This window comes from Solea solea, chromosome 9 (assembly GCF_958295425.1).
Source record: "Solea solea chromosome 9, fSolSol10.1, whole genome shotgun sequence".
In the NCBI taxonomy this organism is placed as follows: Eukaryota; Metazoa; Chordata; class Actinopteri; order Pleuronectiformes; family Soleidae; genus Solea; species Solea solea.
The window spans coordinates 16,784,696-16,804,694 of record NC_081142.1 but is presented as its reverse complement, the minus strand read 5'-3'; the positions used below and the strand labels follow the sequence as shown (position 1 = coordinate 16,804,694).

The window sequence follows — 19,999 nt, the reverse complement described above, 5'->3', positions numbered from 1 at the left end:
GAGAACAAAAACTCCTATCATACCCATGTCTGTGTTTCTGGGAGAAAGTTGAATGACTTCCCTGTGTATGTTTTTGTTTTTACAGAAAAGTACACTCACTAAATTTGCACAGTAGCACACTGACTTTTCTTTCACCCATAACCAGGTCAGCCAGATCACAGTGCATCCTTCAGAGTCTCGGATGTATGACCTGCTGCAGTGCACTCAGGAGTGGACCCACCCGTACAGCCAGATTTATGTAGAAGGTGAGCTTTGTTTTGACAAACTAAATGTTCAAAGAGAGAAAGAAATACAAAAAAGAGAGAAAGATCTGTCTTGAAAGTCACTTCTAACCTTTTTAAGTTGTTGGAAAACGATGCTTCTCTGTCTTTTTGTCCCCTGAACCAGTGGACAAAGACAGGAAGGAGAGTGATGACATGTGACAGCGCAACAATGTGAACCAAAGTAAACTCCAGTGAAGAGGCTATCCTGGGTCAAGCTTGTTTTTATTTTTCCCTCAACCTAAGCGCTCCTCTCTCTGTGTTTCAGGAGCGTCCATTGATATAAATTGTAAGACTAACGGTGATATTGACTCAATGGAGTGCAGCTGGGAGAACACACAGTGGACCAAAACAGTATTTCGAAACAGGTGAAGCATGTTGCACATCTCTACCCTCACAGACCTTTAAAATAGACTCAAATGTCCCTTTATTTTAAGCTTTCAAATTGTTCATGTAACCTCAGATCAACGCTCATAACTGATCTGAACACAGTGTACCAGACAACACATTCATGAACACACCGACACACCCTGCAAATTCTTGTTTTCAACCCCACACAGTGTGAATTGATGCCAGGAAGATAGCAATAAAACCACTGTTTTAAGTCACTGTTGTCAGCGGTTATGACCTCAGAGCAAACACAAGTCTAACACTTCTACTTCAAAGCTACTCAGTTCTTATGTTGATAGTTTAATGTTTATTTTGGGTAATGAAAAATGTACAAAATGGAAATAGATGAATCACAGGAGAACATGATGACACTATTGAGGTGTTCATTAATTTCCCTCCGTTACTTTTTTTATGCCAGGTGGGCTGACGTGCCGTGCTATGTGATGGAGGAGAGGGACAAAGCGGGTGAGAAACTGGCGGAGAAACTGGGGGAGACAGAGCCGACCTGCCTGCATGTCAGGTCCAGGGAGGAGACCTGCACCATCCAGCCTCTGAGGATGAACTGCTACAAGCTGTGGCTGGAGGTGCCGTCTCGACTGGGCCCCATCAGCTCCAAACCGATCTACCTCTCTCCTATAGATCATGGTGAGAGACTTGTCACCAAACAGAACAGTGAACAGGCAGGTCATATTTCACACTGGGGTCTAACATGTTTTCCTAGCTTAGTTTATGCTGTGAAACCACATCATTTAGAGTCATCATGTGTTGTTTTAGTTATTGGTACTTTTTGTGTCAAAAAGAAAAAGTTTGGCATTCGTGGCTTGTGATCAAGCTGGTCTGACACCATTTTGTGCCAATGTGCTTCTTGAGCAGCATGTGTTTTACTTTTTGAACCGTGTGGAAGCATGTGCCCATCCACATAAATCAGATGCCTAAACCAATGAAAAAGAATGGAGAATTGGCAGAGCGAGTATAATAATGGAGAGAGTCTTTATTCTTTCTGGTATGTGAGGTTTCCTGACACACTTGGGAAAAGGAGGGCGGTGAGCAGAGGAGTTCATCACTTGTTACAATCTCACTATTCTCACTATTAGATGTCATTAATTACTACACACTGGACCTTTATGTTTAGGTACACGCCATGTGACAAGGTTTATTCGAAGTTCCACAGTTGGTGTTATACTTGTATGCAATACTAAATAAAGTTGCCCTCTTCCTTGCAGTGAAACCCCACCCACCCACTAATGTGAGGGCAGTGAGTCGGAGTAGTGGTGTCCTGAGGGTCACCTGGGAGCCTCCATCTTTACCGGTTGAGGGGCTCCAGTGTCAGTTTCGGTATCACTCTCCTTCCACAGTGAGAGCTCAGCCAGAGTGGAAGGTAAGTTTGTCTGCTCAGCTTATTAACAACTGTAGGCTTTGATTAACAGTTGATTTGATAAAAGGGATTTGCTGCTCTTTCTGTAAAACAAATCCCTGCATGGAGCACTTTCTGCATTCTTCCTTTTGAAAACAAGACCAGGTTGACCTTAAATAAGTTAAATTTCAAATGTATTTTTCTGCCAATGCGATATGAGTCTGTTGATCTAATGAAAACCACAAGAACATATCAATCATAAAGGTCTATGTCCCTGCTCTCTAATTTTTCCTTAAATAACACAGATGTTTTTTCAATTTACTCAGATTGTTAGTTTGACATGAGTTGATATCAAGCGTACTTGGCCTTATGCATGTCCAGCTGTCTGCTAATTAAAAAACGTTTTGGAAATTCGTACATACTATAAATAGCCATTTTCAATATTCAATCAAAATGATGAGAAAGACTCATGTTCTCTTTTCTTAGGAAAATGGGTAACTGAAACAGATGTGTACACAGTGGATTGAAATATTTGTGATGTTTTTATTTATCTGAATGAGCTCTGTGAAACTCTCTCTCTCTCTCTCTCCCTCTCTCCCTCTCTCTCTCTCTCTCTCTGCAGGTCCAGAATTCAGTGTGGGCTCCAGGGGCAGAGGTTGTGGTGCCGGACATGTGCCGGGTGTATGTGGTACAGGTGCGCTGCATGCACACCAATGGCACTGGCTACTGGAGCGAGTGGAGTGATTCTGTCTACTCTACTCCACAAAACAGCAGAGGTAAAACTACCCTCCTGAACAACATTTCATGTAACCTTGGCCTAGATTTAACCTTTTTAATCATATCTGACCTTCAGATTTGAGCTCTAATGGAAACCATTACTAATAGAGCTCCACTGGGTTTTAATTGTTGTGTTTTTTCTCCTCAGCTCCTCAGCGTGGCCCTGATTTCTGGAGAATTCTTCAAGACGATCCATACAGAAACCAGACTAATGTCACACTGCTGTTTGAGGTAAATAAAAAATATACACAAACAAGTCTATAAATGAAGATTTTGTAAGGCCCGCAGCTTCGGTTTTATAATATATTATTTATGGCCCAAGAGAGACGGGGAGTTGCGCTTTGAACCCAGAGTCCTGTTTAAAACCCTTCTGTAACAGACAGATTCATGCATTCATCTCATATTATGTTTTTTGACTAAAATGTGAAAGAAATGCTGATGTTTTTTTCTCTCCATTTTTTTTTACTCCTGCATGGCTTAGATTTGGTGACATTGCCATTTAAAAACTATAATTGTGACAATGAAAATTAAATTATTACAATACATTGGATTTGTATGTAACTTTACGGTTAAAAAAGAAAGTCTGAAGGGACCATTGGCCCCCGGTATCTTCACATTATCAAATCTGGCCCTTGTTAAAAAAAAGTTTGGACACCCATGCTGTAAGAAGACCAAAAAAAGAACTGATTATACAATGTTGTGGCCACAGTTTGATATAACTCACTATTCCTCTGTGTCATACAGCTCAGCTGTTGTTACCAAATGTGTAACATTTTCCTTCACTATTATAAAAACAGTCTACTTTTTAATCCATCCATTTTGTACCGTGCTGCTGCAGTAAAACTTAGTTCTGCACCAAATCGATACCACATTTACAACAAATTCACCCTTTACCCTGTATTTGTAACTTTTTTGCACCCTGTTTAAATGGAAGCATATGTTTTTGATCATGTACAGTTATAGTATGTGATTTGAGCTGTGTTTCACAGACAAGCTCAAAAAGTCAAAAAATATTAAGCTACACACTAACTCACTGCTGTTTTTTGTTTGTCAACTTTAGGATCTCCCGATATCAGGTCACTCCTACTGCGTGAATGGCTTCATAGTTCAGCACCAGACCTCGAGTGGCGCTGTTATGAGAAGGTCCATCGAGTTGGTGTCCTCCTACAGCTTTGAGTGGAACCAGGAGCTCCAGACTGTGACTGTAGAGGCCTACAACAGTCTGGGGAGCTCCACTAACAACATCAACATGACGCTGGAGAGGCGGCCCAAACGTGAGTGACCGAGCCAGGACCCAGAAGAGTCACATAAAGAATTAATTATGACAATATGGGCTGCTGGGCCTGTTCCTGAGAATCAGCTCAGATCAAAGGTCATCAAACTTGGTGGGAATTTTATTTAGTTGATTTTCCCTAAACCAAAAGTACATTCCCCAAAACAGATAATAAAATATATAATAATAAAATAATAAAAGTTTATTTTGAACAGAAAATGATTCCCTCATCATATGAAATCATAGGATAAGCGAGTTCATCACTCAGTTTAGTCCAACTTAAAACTGCCCAGGAGCAGACTGAAGTGAAGGAGTTGAAAACTGTAGTTGAGATCAAAAGCATTTGCTTCTCTGTAGCCGGGAAAATGCACAGGTCTCCAGAAGCAAGGTTAAAATCAATGCCAAGCGGTTTCATCTCTGCATACAGAATCATGTCCATTCTTTTGCAGACACAGGTGCACAACATGTGCAGTGGAAAGAAAAAGATGTGCTTAGCACTGTCTACAAAAATGCTGAGAAACGAGTTTCCTGGAATCACAGTTTTTCATCACAAACTACATGAATATCCCTGGAATTGTTTACAATTCTGTTCAGTTTTTGTTTTTCTAATTAGCCACGGTGACAGGTTCAGCCAGGCGAAACCAGCGACAGTAACAGCTATCCATTTAAGCAGTGCACTCAAAACTTGTGTCTCTAGGCGAGTAATAAAAGCCCTTATCTAGGACCCGCAGCCATTAGCATTACTGACATTGGGTAATTCATAGAAATGTCATTTCAGTTGTGTCTCTCCTCTATTTCCTATAATTCAGGGAAGGCTGCTTTCATTACACCACTAACAGGACAGGATGTAAATGTTGTTTTTCCTGAAGAGGACCTGTTTGTGCCATTAGTTTCCCGGAGAAAGCTGTTTGTCACACATTTTTTTACCATTTGTATTCAGACTAAAATGTGTTTGCAATTTTTTTTCAGTTCACCACAGCAAATGATTCACAAGCTCATTTAAACATTCAGCGCCTGCATTTTAAATGTTTCTCTGCTGATGCTGAAGTTTTTCCCTTAAAATTTCATTTCATCCTCTTTATATTCTGCATATAAATCATTTGCGTGGATCACATGAAGTGAACTATTAATCAGCAGTAGATGATCCATATGATGTATGTAAAAATGGCCGTTGTTTTCTGGTTTGAAAAGTGAAGCTCAGGAAATAGGACATAAGTTGCAGTTAGCCACCAGAGGGCGACTCCGCTGCTTGCAAAAATAACTCCATTGCTATTTTCAGCTCTTCCTCAACAGAACATAATGTCAAATTTTGCAAATTATGTTTGCTGGTATCAGCCAATAAGTGCCTGGTTGCAATACAGTCTATGATCCATCTAAATAAACACATAATAAATGTTGTATATTATACTGTAAGTGCACAAAAGTAGTATTATGCATTAATTAAGGATGTTCTATCGTCTCATATGAAGACATACATTATTTTACATGATACCATTTATTATTGTTTTAGTTTTTCCCACAATCACCTACGATATGAGTGTTGCATTGGACTGACTCTTTCCCCCCGCCTTCTCTCCCGTGCTCATAGGCCACTCTGTGCACTCGTTTTGCGTGCTGGTTATCAACAGCACCTGCGTGTCTCTGTCCTGGAGCCTGCAGGACAACAGCTCTGTGCCGTTGTTCATGGTGGTCCAGTGGTTACCCCAGAGGCAGCAGGAGTCCGATCAACTCAAAGCCCAGAGTGGACAGACGTGGGCCAGACTTCCTTACACTGACCGCCCCGTCTATCTGAGAGGTAACGTGTCCATTTTTTTCTCTGCTTGTCACTGTTTTGTTTCCTGTGACAGAAATGACGCCTCTAACCTGCTCTCATCGTCTCACAGGTGATTTCTTCGGCTCGGAGGAATATGGCTTCTACCTGTACCCCGTGTTTGCAGAGGGTGAAGGGGAGCCAGTCTACGCTATAGGTATGCACAATATTCACAGGTTCAGTATTGTCCACTTAAAGCAATTTCGCTTAGTTATGACTATTTCCGTGTGTCACAGCCACCAGAAGAGACCCCGCAGCCTACATGATGCTGCTGATCATCTCCTTCCTATCGATAGTCCTCTTTGTCACTCTGATGCTCTCCCAAAACCAGTAAGAGCACATATTCACCTTTTAACATTGAATTCTGTTATTTCAGAATGCTATGTATGTGATTTAAAACGGGTTTTGTAATAAATGAGGTTAGAAGAAGCTTTCCTTTAATGTCACAGGCTCCAGATTTCCTTTGTTTTTTTGCTCTCAGCAGAAATACTATGACACCATGACGTGTCCATGCTATTTTAATCCCGACACTAGCACAGGATGATGTACGATGTTAATCTCTGTGATTCAGTCTAATTGTGGGGGGGGGGGGCACAGAGACATTGACCATGACACAATTAGGAGTGTGACATTTAACAGGTCACAAGGGTATAATTACACTCTGTGTCAGCTGATCAGGAATCAGGGAGAAAAACACACACACACACAGACAGCCTGAATGAACCTGTTTGCCTCATTTCATTTCCAGGATGAAAAGGTTTGTGTGGAAAGACGTGCCCAACCCAAAAAAGTGCTCCTGGGCTCAAGGACTAGACTTTAAAAAGGTAAAACAAAAAACACAACATTCAACAATGTTTTGCCTAATGATTTTATGCATTTCACTAACAATTGAATGTTAACCATTTTGCATGAACGTGTACTATGCCTTTATAGTCAGGAGTGTAGTAATGTGTGTTGTTTTACAAGTCTATGTATAATGAATGTGCTGCAAATTTAATTTAAAAAAATATTGGACGCTAGGGAATGGAGAAAATTGGCATTTCCTTAAATGTTGAACTTATCCTCATATGTTAAATATTAACCAGAGGTGGAAAAATAACTGAAATATTCTACTCAAGTAAAAATACTGGTCTTAAAATGTACTCAAGTCAAAGTAAAACAGTAGTTTAAATTTTACTCAGAGTAAAAGGTTGGGGTTCTTTCTTGTGTCGTGCAAAAATGACAAGGGGACACAAATCTCTCATGAATTGAATTAAAGACAAAACCCTTACAAATTGAAGTTCTGACAAAATAAAATGTGTAAACACATAATGTATCAGTCAAAAGGGGTCAAAGGTCACAAATGCTTTCACTTTCTCACTCACTCTGGGACCTTAATTAACGCCAACTCACCTGTCCACATAATTCATTCACCTGTTCTCACCATTCATGTGGATGTGATTTCAAATGTAGTTAAGTCCAGTACTTCCAAAAAAACATGCTTAAGTAAAAGTAAAATTACAAACTTTCAAAAACTACTTAGTAGTACAAGTACACAAAAAACCTACCCAGGTACAGTAACGCGAGTAAATGTAATTCATTACTTTCCACCTCTGATATTAACTTAATACAGTGCGACTTTGCACAAAGTTCTGTTATACTAGCCGTAGATGTAAACATTTTATAACCATGTAAGTTATATAATATGGTTTTTTTTTATACATCATACTTTATTTACTATACTTAACGTTTTGTCTGTATGCATTAAGAAAAAATGTTTCATTTTTTTTTAGGCAGACTTTGACCATCTCTTCAGACCTCCTGAAAGCCTGTCTGCTTGGCCGCTGCTGCTGCCGTCTGAGAACATCTCCAAGGTGGTCATCGTGGACAAAGCTGACTTCTCATCTCTGACCACAGCCCTGGTCCATCCCCCACTTGTGTCGCTAACGACAGACCCAGCCGTCACCTTGGCTGTCTCCCTTTCTCCAGCATTTGACTCAGAGGTTGAACACACCAAGTTCAAAGAGAGCGAGGCGCTCACGGGTGGAGCTCCTTCCTTTGCTCTTGATCTGGATGCTTTAGCCGGTTCATATCCAATGATAGACGAGTTACAGCCAGTCACTTCCCACACAGACCAGCCAACAGGCAGCGGAGACACCTCTGCCCAGTCTTCAGTCACCTATGCCACAGTGCTGCTCACAGATCCAAAGCAGGAGCAACATCTCCACTACAAGGAAGGAAGTGGCAGCAGCTCAAGCGATGAGGGCAATTTCTCTGCCAACAACTCTGACATCTCGGGATCTTTCCTCGGCGGCCTATGGGAGCTGGACGACCCGCGGCGCTCCTGCTCGTACAACTCTGTGGAGGAGCTCTCCGAGACATCGGAGCAAGGGGACGAAGGCAAGGTTGGGAACGAGGACGACTTGTATTATCTCGGGCTGGACTATCCGGCGGAAGATGAGGAGAGCGAGGAGGAGGAGCAGGTAGAAGAGGAGACAAAAATCGAGCTGTGTAAAAATATGGTTTTGAACAGAGATGACTGTTCGGTGGAGTCGCGCCCTTTGCTCGGCACTGAGGACTCGAGTGGGACCGCGGAGCCACTTTCACATGGCCTCTCCGCGCTGTACCTCCCTCAGTTCAGAACTGCTCCGTGTACGAGGCAACCGCAGGACAGCAGAGCCTCAGCTGTGACCCTCGCACAGATTGCATTGAAATGAAGAAATGTGCGCCGTTAAATCCATTGTATTGTAGCTCGTGTCATCACAGGGAAAGAGGGAGGGGGTAAAAAAAGACCTTGAATTGCATGATTGCAAATTGATTTAGTCAATGCTGCTATTGTGTTCTGTGGGAAAAGATGTCATAAGGGAACAAACCACATTCACAGGCTTTTCTTTCTTTCTTTCTTTCTTTCTTGCAAATGTTCTAATCTGCAACCATGCACAATGAGTTACTACAAGAGTCTATACTAAGAAAAAAATGAACTCATTACTTTAGTAACAATGTGCAGTCAATCATCAAAGAGAGAAGCCATTAAACTGTACAAGCTTTACACTGTTCATTGGTTGTATCTTACATGCAGTCAATTTGGAATTAGAATGCATAGAAATGGTGTAGGTGCAACCGAAGTGTGCCTATATTCACACACACCTGCGTCTGCTTTCTTTCTTCCTTCTGCATTTCAACGCGGAACGAGGGTCATAGAGAAGAAATTAGTGGGAGAGACGAGACCCCATTCGCCTGCGCTGCTTCAGTGGAAACAAGACTTGGACGTCACTTTAGAGCTACTGGTGTGACTAAACCAAACAATGTGTTGGACATGGGGAGGGGGCAAAACTTGCACATGAATATGTGGAAGGACTAACTCACCTGCCAAGCCAAAGAATGTTCTTTTGTACTTTGTGCTGTAATGTGTTTGACTCTGGGTTACAGTTATTGTGACTTGTTTTTTTCTTGTTGTATTTGGCCATCGACATAAAAACTCGCTGTCTGGTGTAAAATAAAGAAAACAATCTTGTATATTTGAAAATGGAGAAGAAACTGTCATTGTATATATAAAAAAATATTGTCTATTTTTCATGGTGAAAATAAAGTATTTATTGTGATTGTGTGTGTGTTTTCTCAAGAGCATTTACTCTCTTTGTGAATGGAATAGATTTTATTATTTGTGAAATCATTTATACTAATTTAGTTGTAACAAAAAGGGGAGAAAGAAGTAAAGGAAAAAGTTGTTTTTTTTCACAAGAGCAGGAGGTGAAGGGAAGGAGGGAACTGATAAATCAGTCACACCTGAGAGTTGAGGAGAGAAACAAACAAAAGGAGCTTGAAAGGTGAAAGGAAAGCTGTGAGAAGTGTTATTTGATCGACTAAGAAAAAGTAAGACAGTTGTGGTGGAAACAAAGAGTGGAGGATTCAATGACTGGATGACACACCAGTAGCAGATAAGTCAGTTTTTCTGTAACTTTCCTCACTCCCCACACTGTTACATCTGTCAACTGAATTAATTACACCGATTGTCTGTTTTTTCCCCTCTGAGCTGAGACATTTTCATTTAAAAATCTTTGGCTCTATTTATTTGGTGTTTTCTCGGAATTGATTTTGAGTGATGTTTGTTGAATTTGATATAATAACTGACATGTTTGCTGGTTGGTTTAATTCACTTGTTTGAATATTAGTGAAAATGAACTGCTTTTGGTTGTATGTTTGGTTTGGTTGTATGTTTGTCGTGTGAAAATAGGATAATGGTGCCCAACAATATGAGTACTTTTTCTTCACTATATCTTTAGTTTGAATCCATGACACTCCAGGTCCTAATATGATATCATATTTTTTATTTGAGGCTGCCGTTACAAAACCCCATAAACTGGACACATGACATGTAAAAGACACAAAGAAGCACTGATGTAGTCAGGTTTTTATAACGTTTAGTACTTTGCACATGCTAATATAGCATCATTATTTAACTTTAATATGTATACTTTCTGTATAACACTAACTCCTTGAGACAAAAAGAACAACTTTGTCTTTGGACGACTGAGAGAAGCTGGAAAAAAAAAACAGAACATGCAGAAAGGCATAAATGATGTGGCAATCAGGTTTGAACCCAGAACCCTTTATGCCTGTTAGAGACACAGAAGCATCGATTCCTATCGGGATATGAAATTATGATCCGTCACCGCCACCTTGTGGCTGCAGGAAGCAAATGCATCTAAATGTCTATAATCTCCAGATAATATTCACAGATGCACAGTTGCATATTTTTAGGCTTACGTTAAAAGCAAAGATTCAAAAACACATCTTTTTTTTTGTCTGTAATTTTACTTACATATTTTTTTTTCATTATTAGCTGTTAAAAAGGAAACAAATCTAAAGTGTGTGTGCGCCAATTGGGTCCAGTAGATGTCATTATGAACCAAAGGGTAAGCATTAACACAATGTGAGGTGGCAGCATCATACTGTAGGTTCTTTTATGGAATGGGCATTAAGTAACACTTTCAGTAAAGTTTCTATAAATGCATCATGTCCTTACACAAGTGTCTTTTAATAGAGTTGAGTCTGAGTTTTCTGAGTTTTAAAAGTAATTTTGATTTGGTTGTTTTTGTGTACAAACTTTTATTTTGTTTTTGGGTTTTTTTTAAATGTTGTATCTTGTTCTTGGAGGATAAAGCATTAGAAGATGGATGTATGGATGTATCTTGCTCTCAAATAAGAAGATTTTCAGCTGTACTATTATTTGACTGTACCTTTTTAACAAAGTGAATATTTGTGTCTGGAAATGAGTTCATGTTTGGCACTGACTGTAAAAATGTTAAACTGCACTTTTGCAGCTCTCAGAATAATTTTAAATCAACAGTGGAAGGAATAAAAATAAAGGAATGCGTTGTAGAAAGAGTGAGGATTCAATATGTGCAGGTTGACCCATATTGGCCTTCCTTAACCCCCAGCTGTACTAATAAGAGCATTCACACTGAGCTGTACAGCAAATCAGGGAATAATAACAATCAAACTCTCCAGTTTTTAAAACTCATCCTAGTACGTGTCCGTCCATTCACATGCATTTGCATTTTGCAGCCACAGGGAGGCCAAGGTAACGTCTGGTGTGTAGGTTACTACAGTGATGTCACTGAAAGCTGGAGCTTTAACTCTTTAAAGGCGCTCCCTGTTTTTTCTTTTACCTTGTATTTTCCATGGAAGCTCACATAGGTGCAGCGAACTCTTACAGCTTTGGCAGAGTGAGTTTGAAAGCACTGGAGCCTGACACCATGCTGCATTCACATATGGTAACAGATGGCATCAGCATTATGTCATCTGCACTGTAGTGAAGGAGCCACGATAAGATGACGTCAGGGATACTGGCCTGAAATAATATTAGACACAAATGATACAGGAGAAAAACAATCCTACCATGATCAAAAAGATCCCAAATCAGAGTCAAGCGTTTGGAGTAATATGGGGTCTTATCAAGTGATCAAGTTTACCCCCAAAGCCCCCCCCCCCCCCCAGCAGTGGACCTGAGTACCTGTTCCTGATCTGAAACCCAACAGCTTACCAAGAGCCTGTGAGATAAAGCCTGCAGGAGAAATACTGCACATGTGAAAGGTCTTTGTTGCTCTGCTGATCTTTCAGCTGTGACACAGTAACCTGAACTTAGAAAGATAGCAAGAAAACAAACCTTTTACTGGCACATAAAACGTCCAGGAAAACACTTGGAGACTGTGGAAGAGTTGCTGCTTTGCCCGTGAGGTCGTGTGTTGTACTTGAGATTTTCTTTATCAGCGGACTGAAACTGGTTCTGGTGAAAAGTAAGATGATGATTGTTAGTTATAATTTCCCCCTTTTGGAAAACAGAAGAGCTGTTGAGCGTCGTTGAAAGCACAAATTATACTCTTCAAAACTAACGACCCAGAGATATATACTATAGTCTGGTGGCTTTATAAAGGCTGAGAAGGCAAAAAGACTGAGAGTGAAATGAGCTCATGAAACTCACATTTTCAGCTAGTAGTCAAGTGTGATATGTAGTTTCTTTGTGTGAATGAATCTACATGAGCTAAATGAACCCTTAGAACACAAAGCATTTCGTACAGTCCTGTAAGAATGTGCAATATAGAGTGTACTTATATATCTACTTTATATCACTACAAAAAAATCTGTGTCGCATGAGCACTGAGGGTTAATTACAAGTCCTTTAGTCATCTTGTCCATAGGGATTTCTAGACATCATAAGATATTTAAATATTTTTTATTTTTATTATGTTATACCTTTATATTATTCTTTAGTTTCTGTGCTTCACACATAATCAGTGTGTGTGTGTGTGTGTGTGTGTGTGTGTGTGTGTGTGAGAGATCTGATGTCACTGCTTATGTGCAAATTAGGACAAAGACTTAGCGGCTTGAGCGTTTGGAAATCCTTCATTGATCGCCTGGCATTAATGTGTGCAACAATCGCATGGGGCTTTAGCTACTGATGTTTATCCACGACGGCTTTGAAGGTCTTAACATCTGGGGTAAAGGTCAGATTGTGGCGAGTTCACTTTAAAAACTCTGGCAACCGCAAAGGAAATGAGGGAAAATTATGCTTTCAGGGCTGCATGCTGCACTGGCTGTGCTTTTCCTTTTTTTTAGTAAACAGAGTAAAAAACAACAACAACAACATTGCTTTGGTTGCCAGGCAGCAGACAGATTTGTGAATGTTCTCTGAATGTAAAAACCTTGCACTCCTTGTAATCTGTAATCTTAGCTCAGCTGCAGCTCTGATGCAGATGGAAATCGATGCCGTGACGACAGTGAGACGCACAATAAAGACAGAGAGATGAGACGGTCAGAAAAATGTGGTTTTATTGCAGCTGCAGGTGGAGGAGAGCAGAGGAGCAGCAGTGACTGAGAGTGAAAGAGGGGGGAAAGAATGTAGACATAAGCTGTGCTGACCCCTGAGGGCCGCCGTCCCCCCCCCCCCCCCCCCCCCCGGGGGCCCTCTCTGTGCTGGAGGCCTCGGAGGATTTGGCCTATGAATGTATGAGCATACGCTATCTGTAGCATGATTTATCTCATCAGACACCTGGCAAAGGTCTCATTTTTAAAGGGAAAAGTTTCCAGTGATGAAACATTTGGGAGCTTTAAATGTGATGAATCATGTGATGGAGCATAAAAAAAGGGTAACATCAAGATTTGTTTGACATAGTTTGTGTTTGATCGGATCTTCTTTTGTAGTACAACTCCCTAGTATGAGTTTTCTCAAAAAGCCAGTCTGTTTTTTTCATATACTTACATTTAACATACACACAACAGGGTTTTTTTAAGATCATATAGGACTAAAATAGTTCTGGAGGACGGTGAAGACGGGGATTTAATGCATATTTAAGGGGTTTCTAATCATTGTTTGTGCGGGGTGAGATCTGAGGGGTATTCCAGAAAGCGGGTTATGTGAGAACTCTGAGTTTGTTAACCCTGAGATGAGGGAAACTCTGAGTTATCCGTTCCAGAAAGAGAGGTAACTTAAACTCTGGGTCTGTTACTGCGGTAACTTACTCTGTGAACATAACCTGCTCGCTGGCAGGTTTACTATAAGAAACCCAGAGTTTCTACCTGTCTTCTCCCACACGAAGAAAGCAGTTAGACATGGATTGCCCATTCATTAGAAATCCAATCGACATCGAAGCCGTATTTATTAGAAATGCATTACGTCGTGAGAGAATCTTCTGACCCAGATTAGACGTTTTGATTAAAAATAAAAGACAAATTCACATGTGATTTGGTTCTTCTTTATTCTCTAAAAGTACAAAAGCAACAGTCAGGATTTGTAATATAGTTCCAACTATTAACATATTTCACATATTCACCTGTTTCACCATGACAATGCACCCACCTCAACTGGCGTTCAAGTAATAGAATTTACAAGTCTGTTTTTCTGATTTGCCGGTCCAGGTACACCATTTCTTTCTCGGTTTTTTTGAATGGTTTTCATTAGGTGCACCCTGTACAACTCTTTTACCGGCAACTCGGAAACATATGGACGACATTTAATTCCTGCAGTTCTACATACAGATTTAACGTGGTAGTGACCGAAAATCTCACTGTGTCAAGCTGTGCTCTAGAAGTTGATGGACCCTCCTCTTGGTGATGCCCAGCCATGTTCTGTGGAAGGACAAGAATGTGCTAGTTTGTCCATTATCTATGCTCATCACTTCAGTGTACATGTCAAACTCCAAATTACACTCAAGAATGTAAATGAATATGAATGGGTAGAGCAGTGCCAGTAGCTATACATAATATTAAGACACATAGGACCCTCCGGATCTCTCCCTGTGGCAGCAGACAGCGTCTCCTCCTCCTCATATATATATATATATATATATATATATATATATATATATATATATATATATATATATATATATATATATATATATATATATATATATAAATAAAAGTTTTATTTAAAAAAAAGACATAAGTGTATACTTGCATCTGATGTAGGCACTTGTGTCCTGGGGGGTGACAGGCTCAGATGAGCTTCCCCCGGGGATGCCTTCAGCCACAGGGCGACCCCTGTATTGGCTGAGAGCCAGCTCCTCAGCCCCTGACAGAGGTGGTGGAGGTGGCCCTCCACCCGTTTTTCGGGCCTCTGCCTTCTTTCTGTTGGCTGAGCAGAACTCAATGTTTGCAATCTGAATTAATATTTACGTTACGTTTAATAGCCTTAGTCAATTAAAAATAAAAAAATAAATCAAAGTGAGGTGCAATCATAGCCTAGCAAAATATGCCTTACCTTTTTGAATGATGTTTTTATGTTTCATTTTGAGCTGCTTCAAAGTCCTCTTTTCTCCTGTTGGATTGCACCTAAATGAAAAACTCAGATTTCATTCCTACTTATATTCATAACTATAGACTATGCTACGATCTTACGGTTAAATGTTACGTCAATGGAATAGTACATTCAAACTTACGCGTTGACTCGGGCAGCAATTTTCTCCCATGCGGTCTCTCTCTCCTTCGCTGCTGCAGCTGTGTTGCATTCGCGGCGAAATATGTGCTCATATTCTCCGTAGCCCAGCATAAGGATCTCCAACTCCTTCGCACTGAAATATGTTGATCTTTTTTTTTTCTCGGTTGTCATGGTGACTCGTGGTATCGGGGCTCCATTGATGATGGCTTTTTATAGTGGTTGTGCACGCGCGTACCTCGAGGTTAACATACTCAGAGTTGATTGAACTAACTCTGATCAGCTGTTCTGGAACCGGATACTCAGAGTTTCCCGACTCAGAGTAAGTCAACTCAGAGTTCAGGGATAGACTCAGAGTGTGTTGAACCTGCTTTCTGGAATACCCCTCTGGTGACTTAGTAAATCTACAATAACTGTTAGAGCCCATCTTATCTCCTCACTCAGACTTTCTGCATCTCTTTGGTTGAAGACAGGACAACTAGTTCAAACAGGAGCAAACCCTGCTCATGGTATTGAAACCATTGGCATCAAAGTGCTCACCCTCTTTGACTCTGAGCCATTATTCTGCTTGTTTGCAGGAGGGAAAATAACCATTAGCCCACATATTTGTCGTGCACTCAATCACTTCCATGGTAAAACCCCGCCTCTCCACTTGTTTATGAGAGAAAAATGTGAGATGCACATGAGTTTTCTGAAAGTGCAGTCTTGTTTTTTGTTTGTTCGGCCTGGTCTGCTCTAAGTGGGTCGCATGAATGAAATGCCTCAAGATCAGTAAGTACGTGTGTCACAAAGCATATTTGTCTCCGGCTAACAGGGTGAAAGAGACTCAAATGAATGCCCCCCTTTCACTCTGACACTCAATTAAGGCCTAATTGGTTTAGGGTCCACTATCAGCATGCAGCAAGGCAACACCCCAGGCTTCTGTGCTCAGACTTCCCCCCTCTGGAAATATTTCTTTTGATCTGTGAACAGTCCAAGGGGTTGATCGCCTCTGATATACTCATGTGCAGCACTTTAGACGAGGGACAGGACGATACCACTTTTTCTGTGTCCAATACCGAAAGATACAAAAGAAAGTGAGTGTCAGTTCTCTGGGAGAAAATGCCTTGTTGATGCCAAAAGGGCAGAGAAGAATGACCAGGGAACACTAACTCAAATGACCACATCTGTACTCTGTACCTAATGAAGTGGCCGGTTGGATGGGACCATACCACTTTTTTGTGTACCAACACATTTGTGCGGAGTCATGTCAAAGACATAATTCTCCAACTGTGTCACAAATATTGCTCTCCCAAAAAAGAAGAAATAAACAGCCCAAACATGACTCAGCTAAAATGCTTTTGCTGATTTTTATTGTCTGATGTATCGGATTTTACATTTTTATCTGTCCCAGAGATTTTTGACCAGCATTGGACCAATACCGATACTGATTCCCATCCCTGCTTTAGGCAATTACTTGAGTCTCTTACAGTTCATTTGGCTCAGTGCTAATTTTGCTTCTAAGAACATGTTACTGGACAGAGTGGATTGACAGCTAAGTGCATACATGGATCTATAAGACCTTGACCAGAGATTGATTCACCTTTGTAACGTGTGTGCACAAAACAGGAAGCATGCGTGTGTTTGTGTATCTGTACTTGCACAGAAACATTTCCATGAGCAGTGTCAGTGCTGTCGAGGAGCATCTTAATGCTGCACTCACTCACTGTAATGGATTACTGTAAAACTTCAACATCCTTGCTATGACTCTCCAGAGACCCACACAGCCATGTAATAGAAACGTTATATTTCCTTTACACTCTTAGAGTACGTACAGTAAGTGTGGTCATGTCAGATAAATATCCTCCAGCCTGCACATGCCGCTCTTTTAACTTTCAAAACACAAAGGAATCTCACTCTGAATCAGGGTTCTCAAACTCAAATGACCTGGGGGCCCCTGAGTGTCTAGTTTGGTCAATAGGGGGACAAAAAAGTCACAACAGAAATAGGAAAAAATTTATATTTATAAAAATGTTATTTATATACAAGAAAGTAATTAACAGTTCTCCAATAAAGCAAGAAAAATCCACAGCTGAGCTAGTAAATGCAGGTGTTAGCCTTTCCATAACTGACACATACACTCCTGCATGAGGCTCTTCGCTGCCCCTTTTAATCCCCTTTTCACGCCCACTAGGCTTAAAAATAAATGAAAAACATAATTGTATATATAGCTAAGGCCTCTCACACACAATACTCCAATAAAGACATGTAATGTACCTTTAATGCTGCCCCTCTCCAAACATCTCTGTTGTGTTCCATGAAATATATATGGAACAAAAGGGACAACGCTGGTCACCTGACTACCAAAAGCCCGCGAATTTACACTATTTTAGTGCGGAAGTGGAATTGGTCCTGTTTGACAGACTGACGCGAGGAGGAGGAGGAGGAGGAGGAACGGAGTGGTGGTTGTATGCGCCAACTGCGGGTGAGTGAAAATATCCGAAGTTGTTGGAAGTGCACCCTTTATTGCTCAAATAATTATTGCGGAGAGCGGGTTGTGTTACCAGTTAAGAGCGGACCAGTTTGTGTGCGCGCGCTCTGCACCAGGTGTGTGTGCTTTGGTTCAACTAACGATGAACAACAAGTACTTAGCCAGTTAAGTTTAATTTGTTTAAAATGAGATATACATTTTGGACAGTCATGTACATGTACATGCACATGCACAATAGAAGCCTGTGATTGTGTAACATTATTGATAAGATAACCTCGACAATACCCGTATTAAGGGCACTCTTGGAAACTTGAGCTAACAACATTAGCCTAAATATTAACGTTAGCTTGCAGCCCTGCAAAACGAACTGTAAGCCCATCAATAGTATAAAGTTGTTGTTTATCAACTGTTGATTTAATAACTGTAAGGCTAATAGGTAAATTCTATCGATATACAATATATCAGTCAGTGACGGCTAAGGGAGCAGCTCCTAAACAAAATATATTATCAAATTAATATTTATGATATTTCACAGAATTTCTGAATGAAAATATTTTGATTTTATGTGTAACGATAAATACTGTAGGTCTCAATATCAACATTTATGATGTAAAAATGTATGTATTCATTTAGAAAACATACAAAAATAACAACTCGATATAAAATGGCAAGTTGATCTGTGATATGCTATGTGATTTAGAAAGCTTACATTTATAAAAAAACAAACAAACAAATATGATTATTACTCAGAAAGAAGGAGCTATACAAAGACTTAATATTTGTTTGTGAGGAAAATTTGTATTCATACCTGCATATGTACTGAGGTCTGAGGACCTCATTGTAATATCAACTCTATAAGTGAAAAGGAACCTGGAAAAGGAATATTCAATCTATTCAATCTTTGCACAACTTTGAGATAATCAAACTATTTATAGAGCAATTGTGTACGTATGTGTAATGTAGCACAAAGTGTTTTACACAATGAACACAGAATCTAAATTTTAGGTATGAGATGGAGATGGGAGATAAAAGCATGTATCATGTAACCTCAGCCATCTTTTTCAGTATTCTGCATTTTAAACTCTTGTATTCATTTTTAAAATCCATCCACTGTGTTGATCTTGTCTGATTTATTTCATCTTAACTTTTTATCTCTAACTTTTTAATTTGTCTGTTTTACTTTATCTTAACCTTTGGGTGGTTTGATTTATCTTCTTATTTTAAAATATAAACTGACTTTGAGTATTTGAAAGGTGCTTACAATGTATTATTATTGGGTTAAATTGTTAGTCTAATATCTGAAAAGATGTTCCTCTCTTCCTCTCTTCTGTCCTGGAACATCTGACACTGCAAATATGTTCTTTACAGAGTAGTGGTTTCACACTCATTGTGTACAGTAGATACAAAATGGCCCACAGAGTGTGCCGGGACTGAGGAGTCCCACTGAGAATCCACCACATTCATGTGCATCAAGTCATGTTAACACAAAGCAGATGGCTTTATCCCCCGCCATGTTCCACTGTAACACCTTAATGTAGCTATTGGAAATACCAACAGTAATAAAACTGCGGCCCCTGCTGACCTTGACCCCTCACTGGATTACGTCACTCGGTGGGAAAACCGCGGCCTAGTTCTGCCCCTTTGTTTGTTTCTCTTCTCATCCCATAGAGCCCGGGGACCCGTGGAGTAAAAACACTCAACAACAGTAGCAACCGACTCATGGGACAGACGAGCAAATTCCACCGTCTGGGAACATCCTGACAAACTGTCAGTGGATCCAAGTAGTTGTTCGTGTGAGGGGGAGGAGAACATTCAAATGATCTATTAATGAATCAAAGATGGTCAACTAAATTTGAAATTGGAAGTATAATGGTCTGATGAATCTTAGTTTACACATAGTCCAACACGTCTTCCCTTCATTTCGTTTCTTTTTTCAGGTCAAATAACAGAAACTCAATCTCTCAATAGTACACTTAAATAGCGATATTTACTACATGCTCCAAATAACTAGAAAGTTTAAATAAAAATGAAAATTGGTAGAATCTATTGCACAACTTATATCAGTGTGTTTTTAATAAACTGGTAGTATTAACTGAGTATACAGTAAAGATAAATAAAATGCATCTAAAGTTGAACTGGATTAGTGAAGAACTTAGAAATTTAAGCATGTACAGTTAAAAAAAAGTAATACTTACATTGCCATGTCTCCTTCTACTGAAAAACAATGAAATAATGCATACTTTGTCAAAT

The 19,999-nt window shown here is 40.0% G+C and overlaps 2 protein-coding genes across 3 annotated transcripts in view; both read left to right on the top strand.

The window, feature by feature from the left end:
• lepr (leptin receptor) overlaps positions 1-9,445 on the top strand; it is a 42,753-nt gene extending 33,308 nt beyond the window's left edge. For both annotated transcript variants that reach the window (XM_058638864.1, XM_058638863.1), the window contains exons 10-21: positions 146-245; positions 529-628; positions 1,069-1,295; positions 1,874-2,028; positions 2,627-2,780; positions 2,930-3,012; positions 3,842-4,055; positions 5,643-5,849; positions 5,938-6,021; positions 6,101-6,194; positions 6,613-6,688; positions 7,637-9,445. In XM_058638864.1, the coding sequence (XP_058494847.1) occupies positions 146-245; positions 529-628; positions 1,069-1,295; positions 1,874-2,028; positions 2,627-2,780; positions 2,930-3,012; positions 3,842-4,055; positions 5,643-5,849; positions 5,938-6,021; positions 6,101-6,194; positions 6,613-6,688; positions 7,637-8,560 (2,418 nt within the window). In that variant the 3' untranslated portion in view covers positions 8,561-9,445. The remainder of the gene's footprint in view (positions 1-145; positions 246-528; positions 629-1,068; positions 1,296-1,873; positions 2,029-2,626; positions 2,781-2,929; positions 3,013-3,841; positions 4,056-5,642; positions 5,850-5,937; positions 6,022-6,100; positions 6,195-6,612; positions 6,689-7,636) is intronic.
• Positions 9,446-17,560: 8,115 nt separating this feature from the next.
• Positions 17,561-19,999, top strand: part of ttc22 (tetratricopeptide repeat domain 22) — a 34,154-nt gene continuing 31,715 nt past the window's right edge. The window contains exon 1 of the mRNA XM_058638354.1: positions 17,561-17,743. The gene's annotated coding sequence lies outside the window, so the exon portion shown is untranslated. The remainder of the gene's footprint in view (positions 17,744-19,999) is intronic.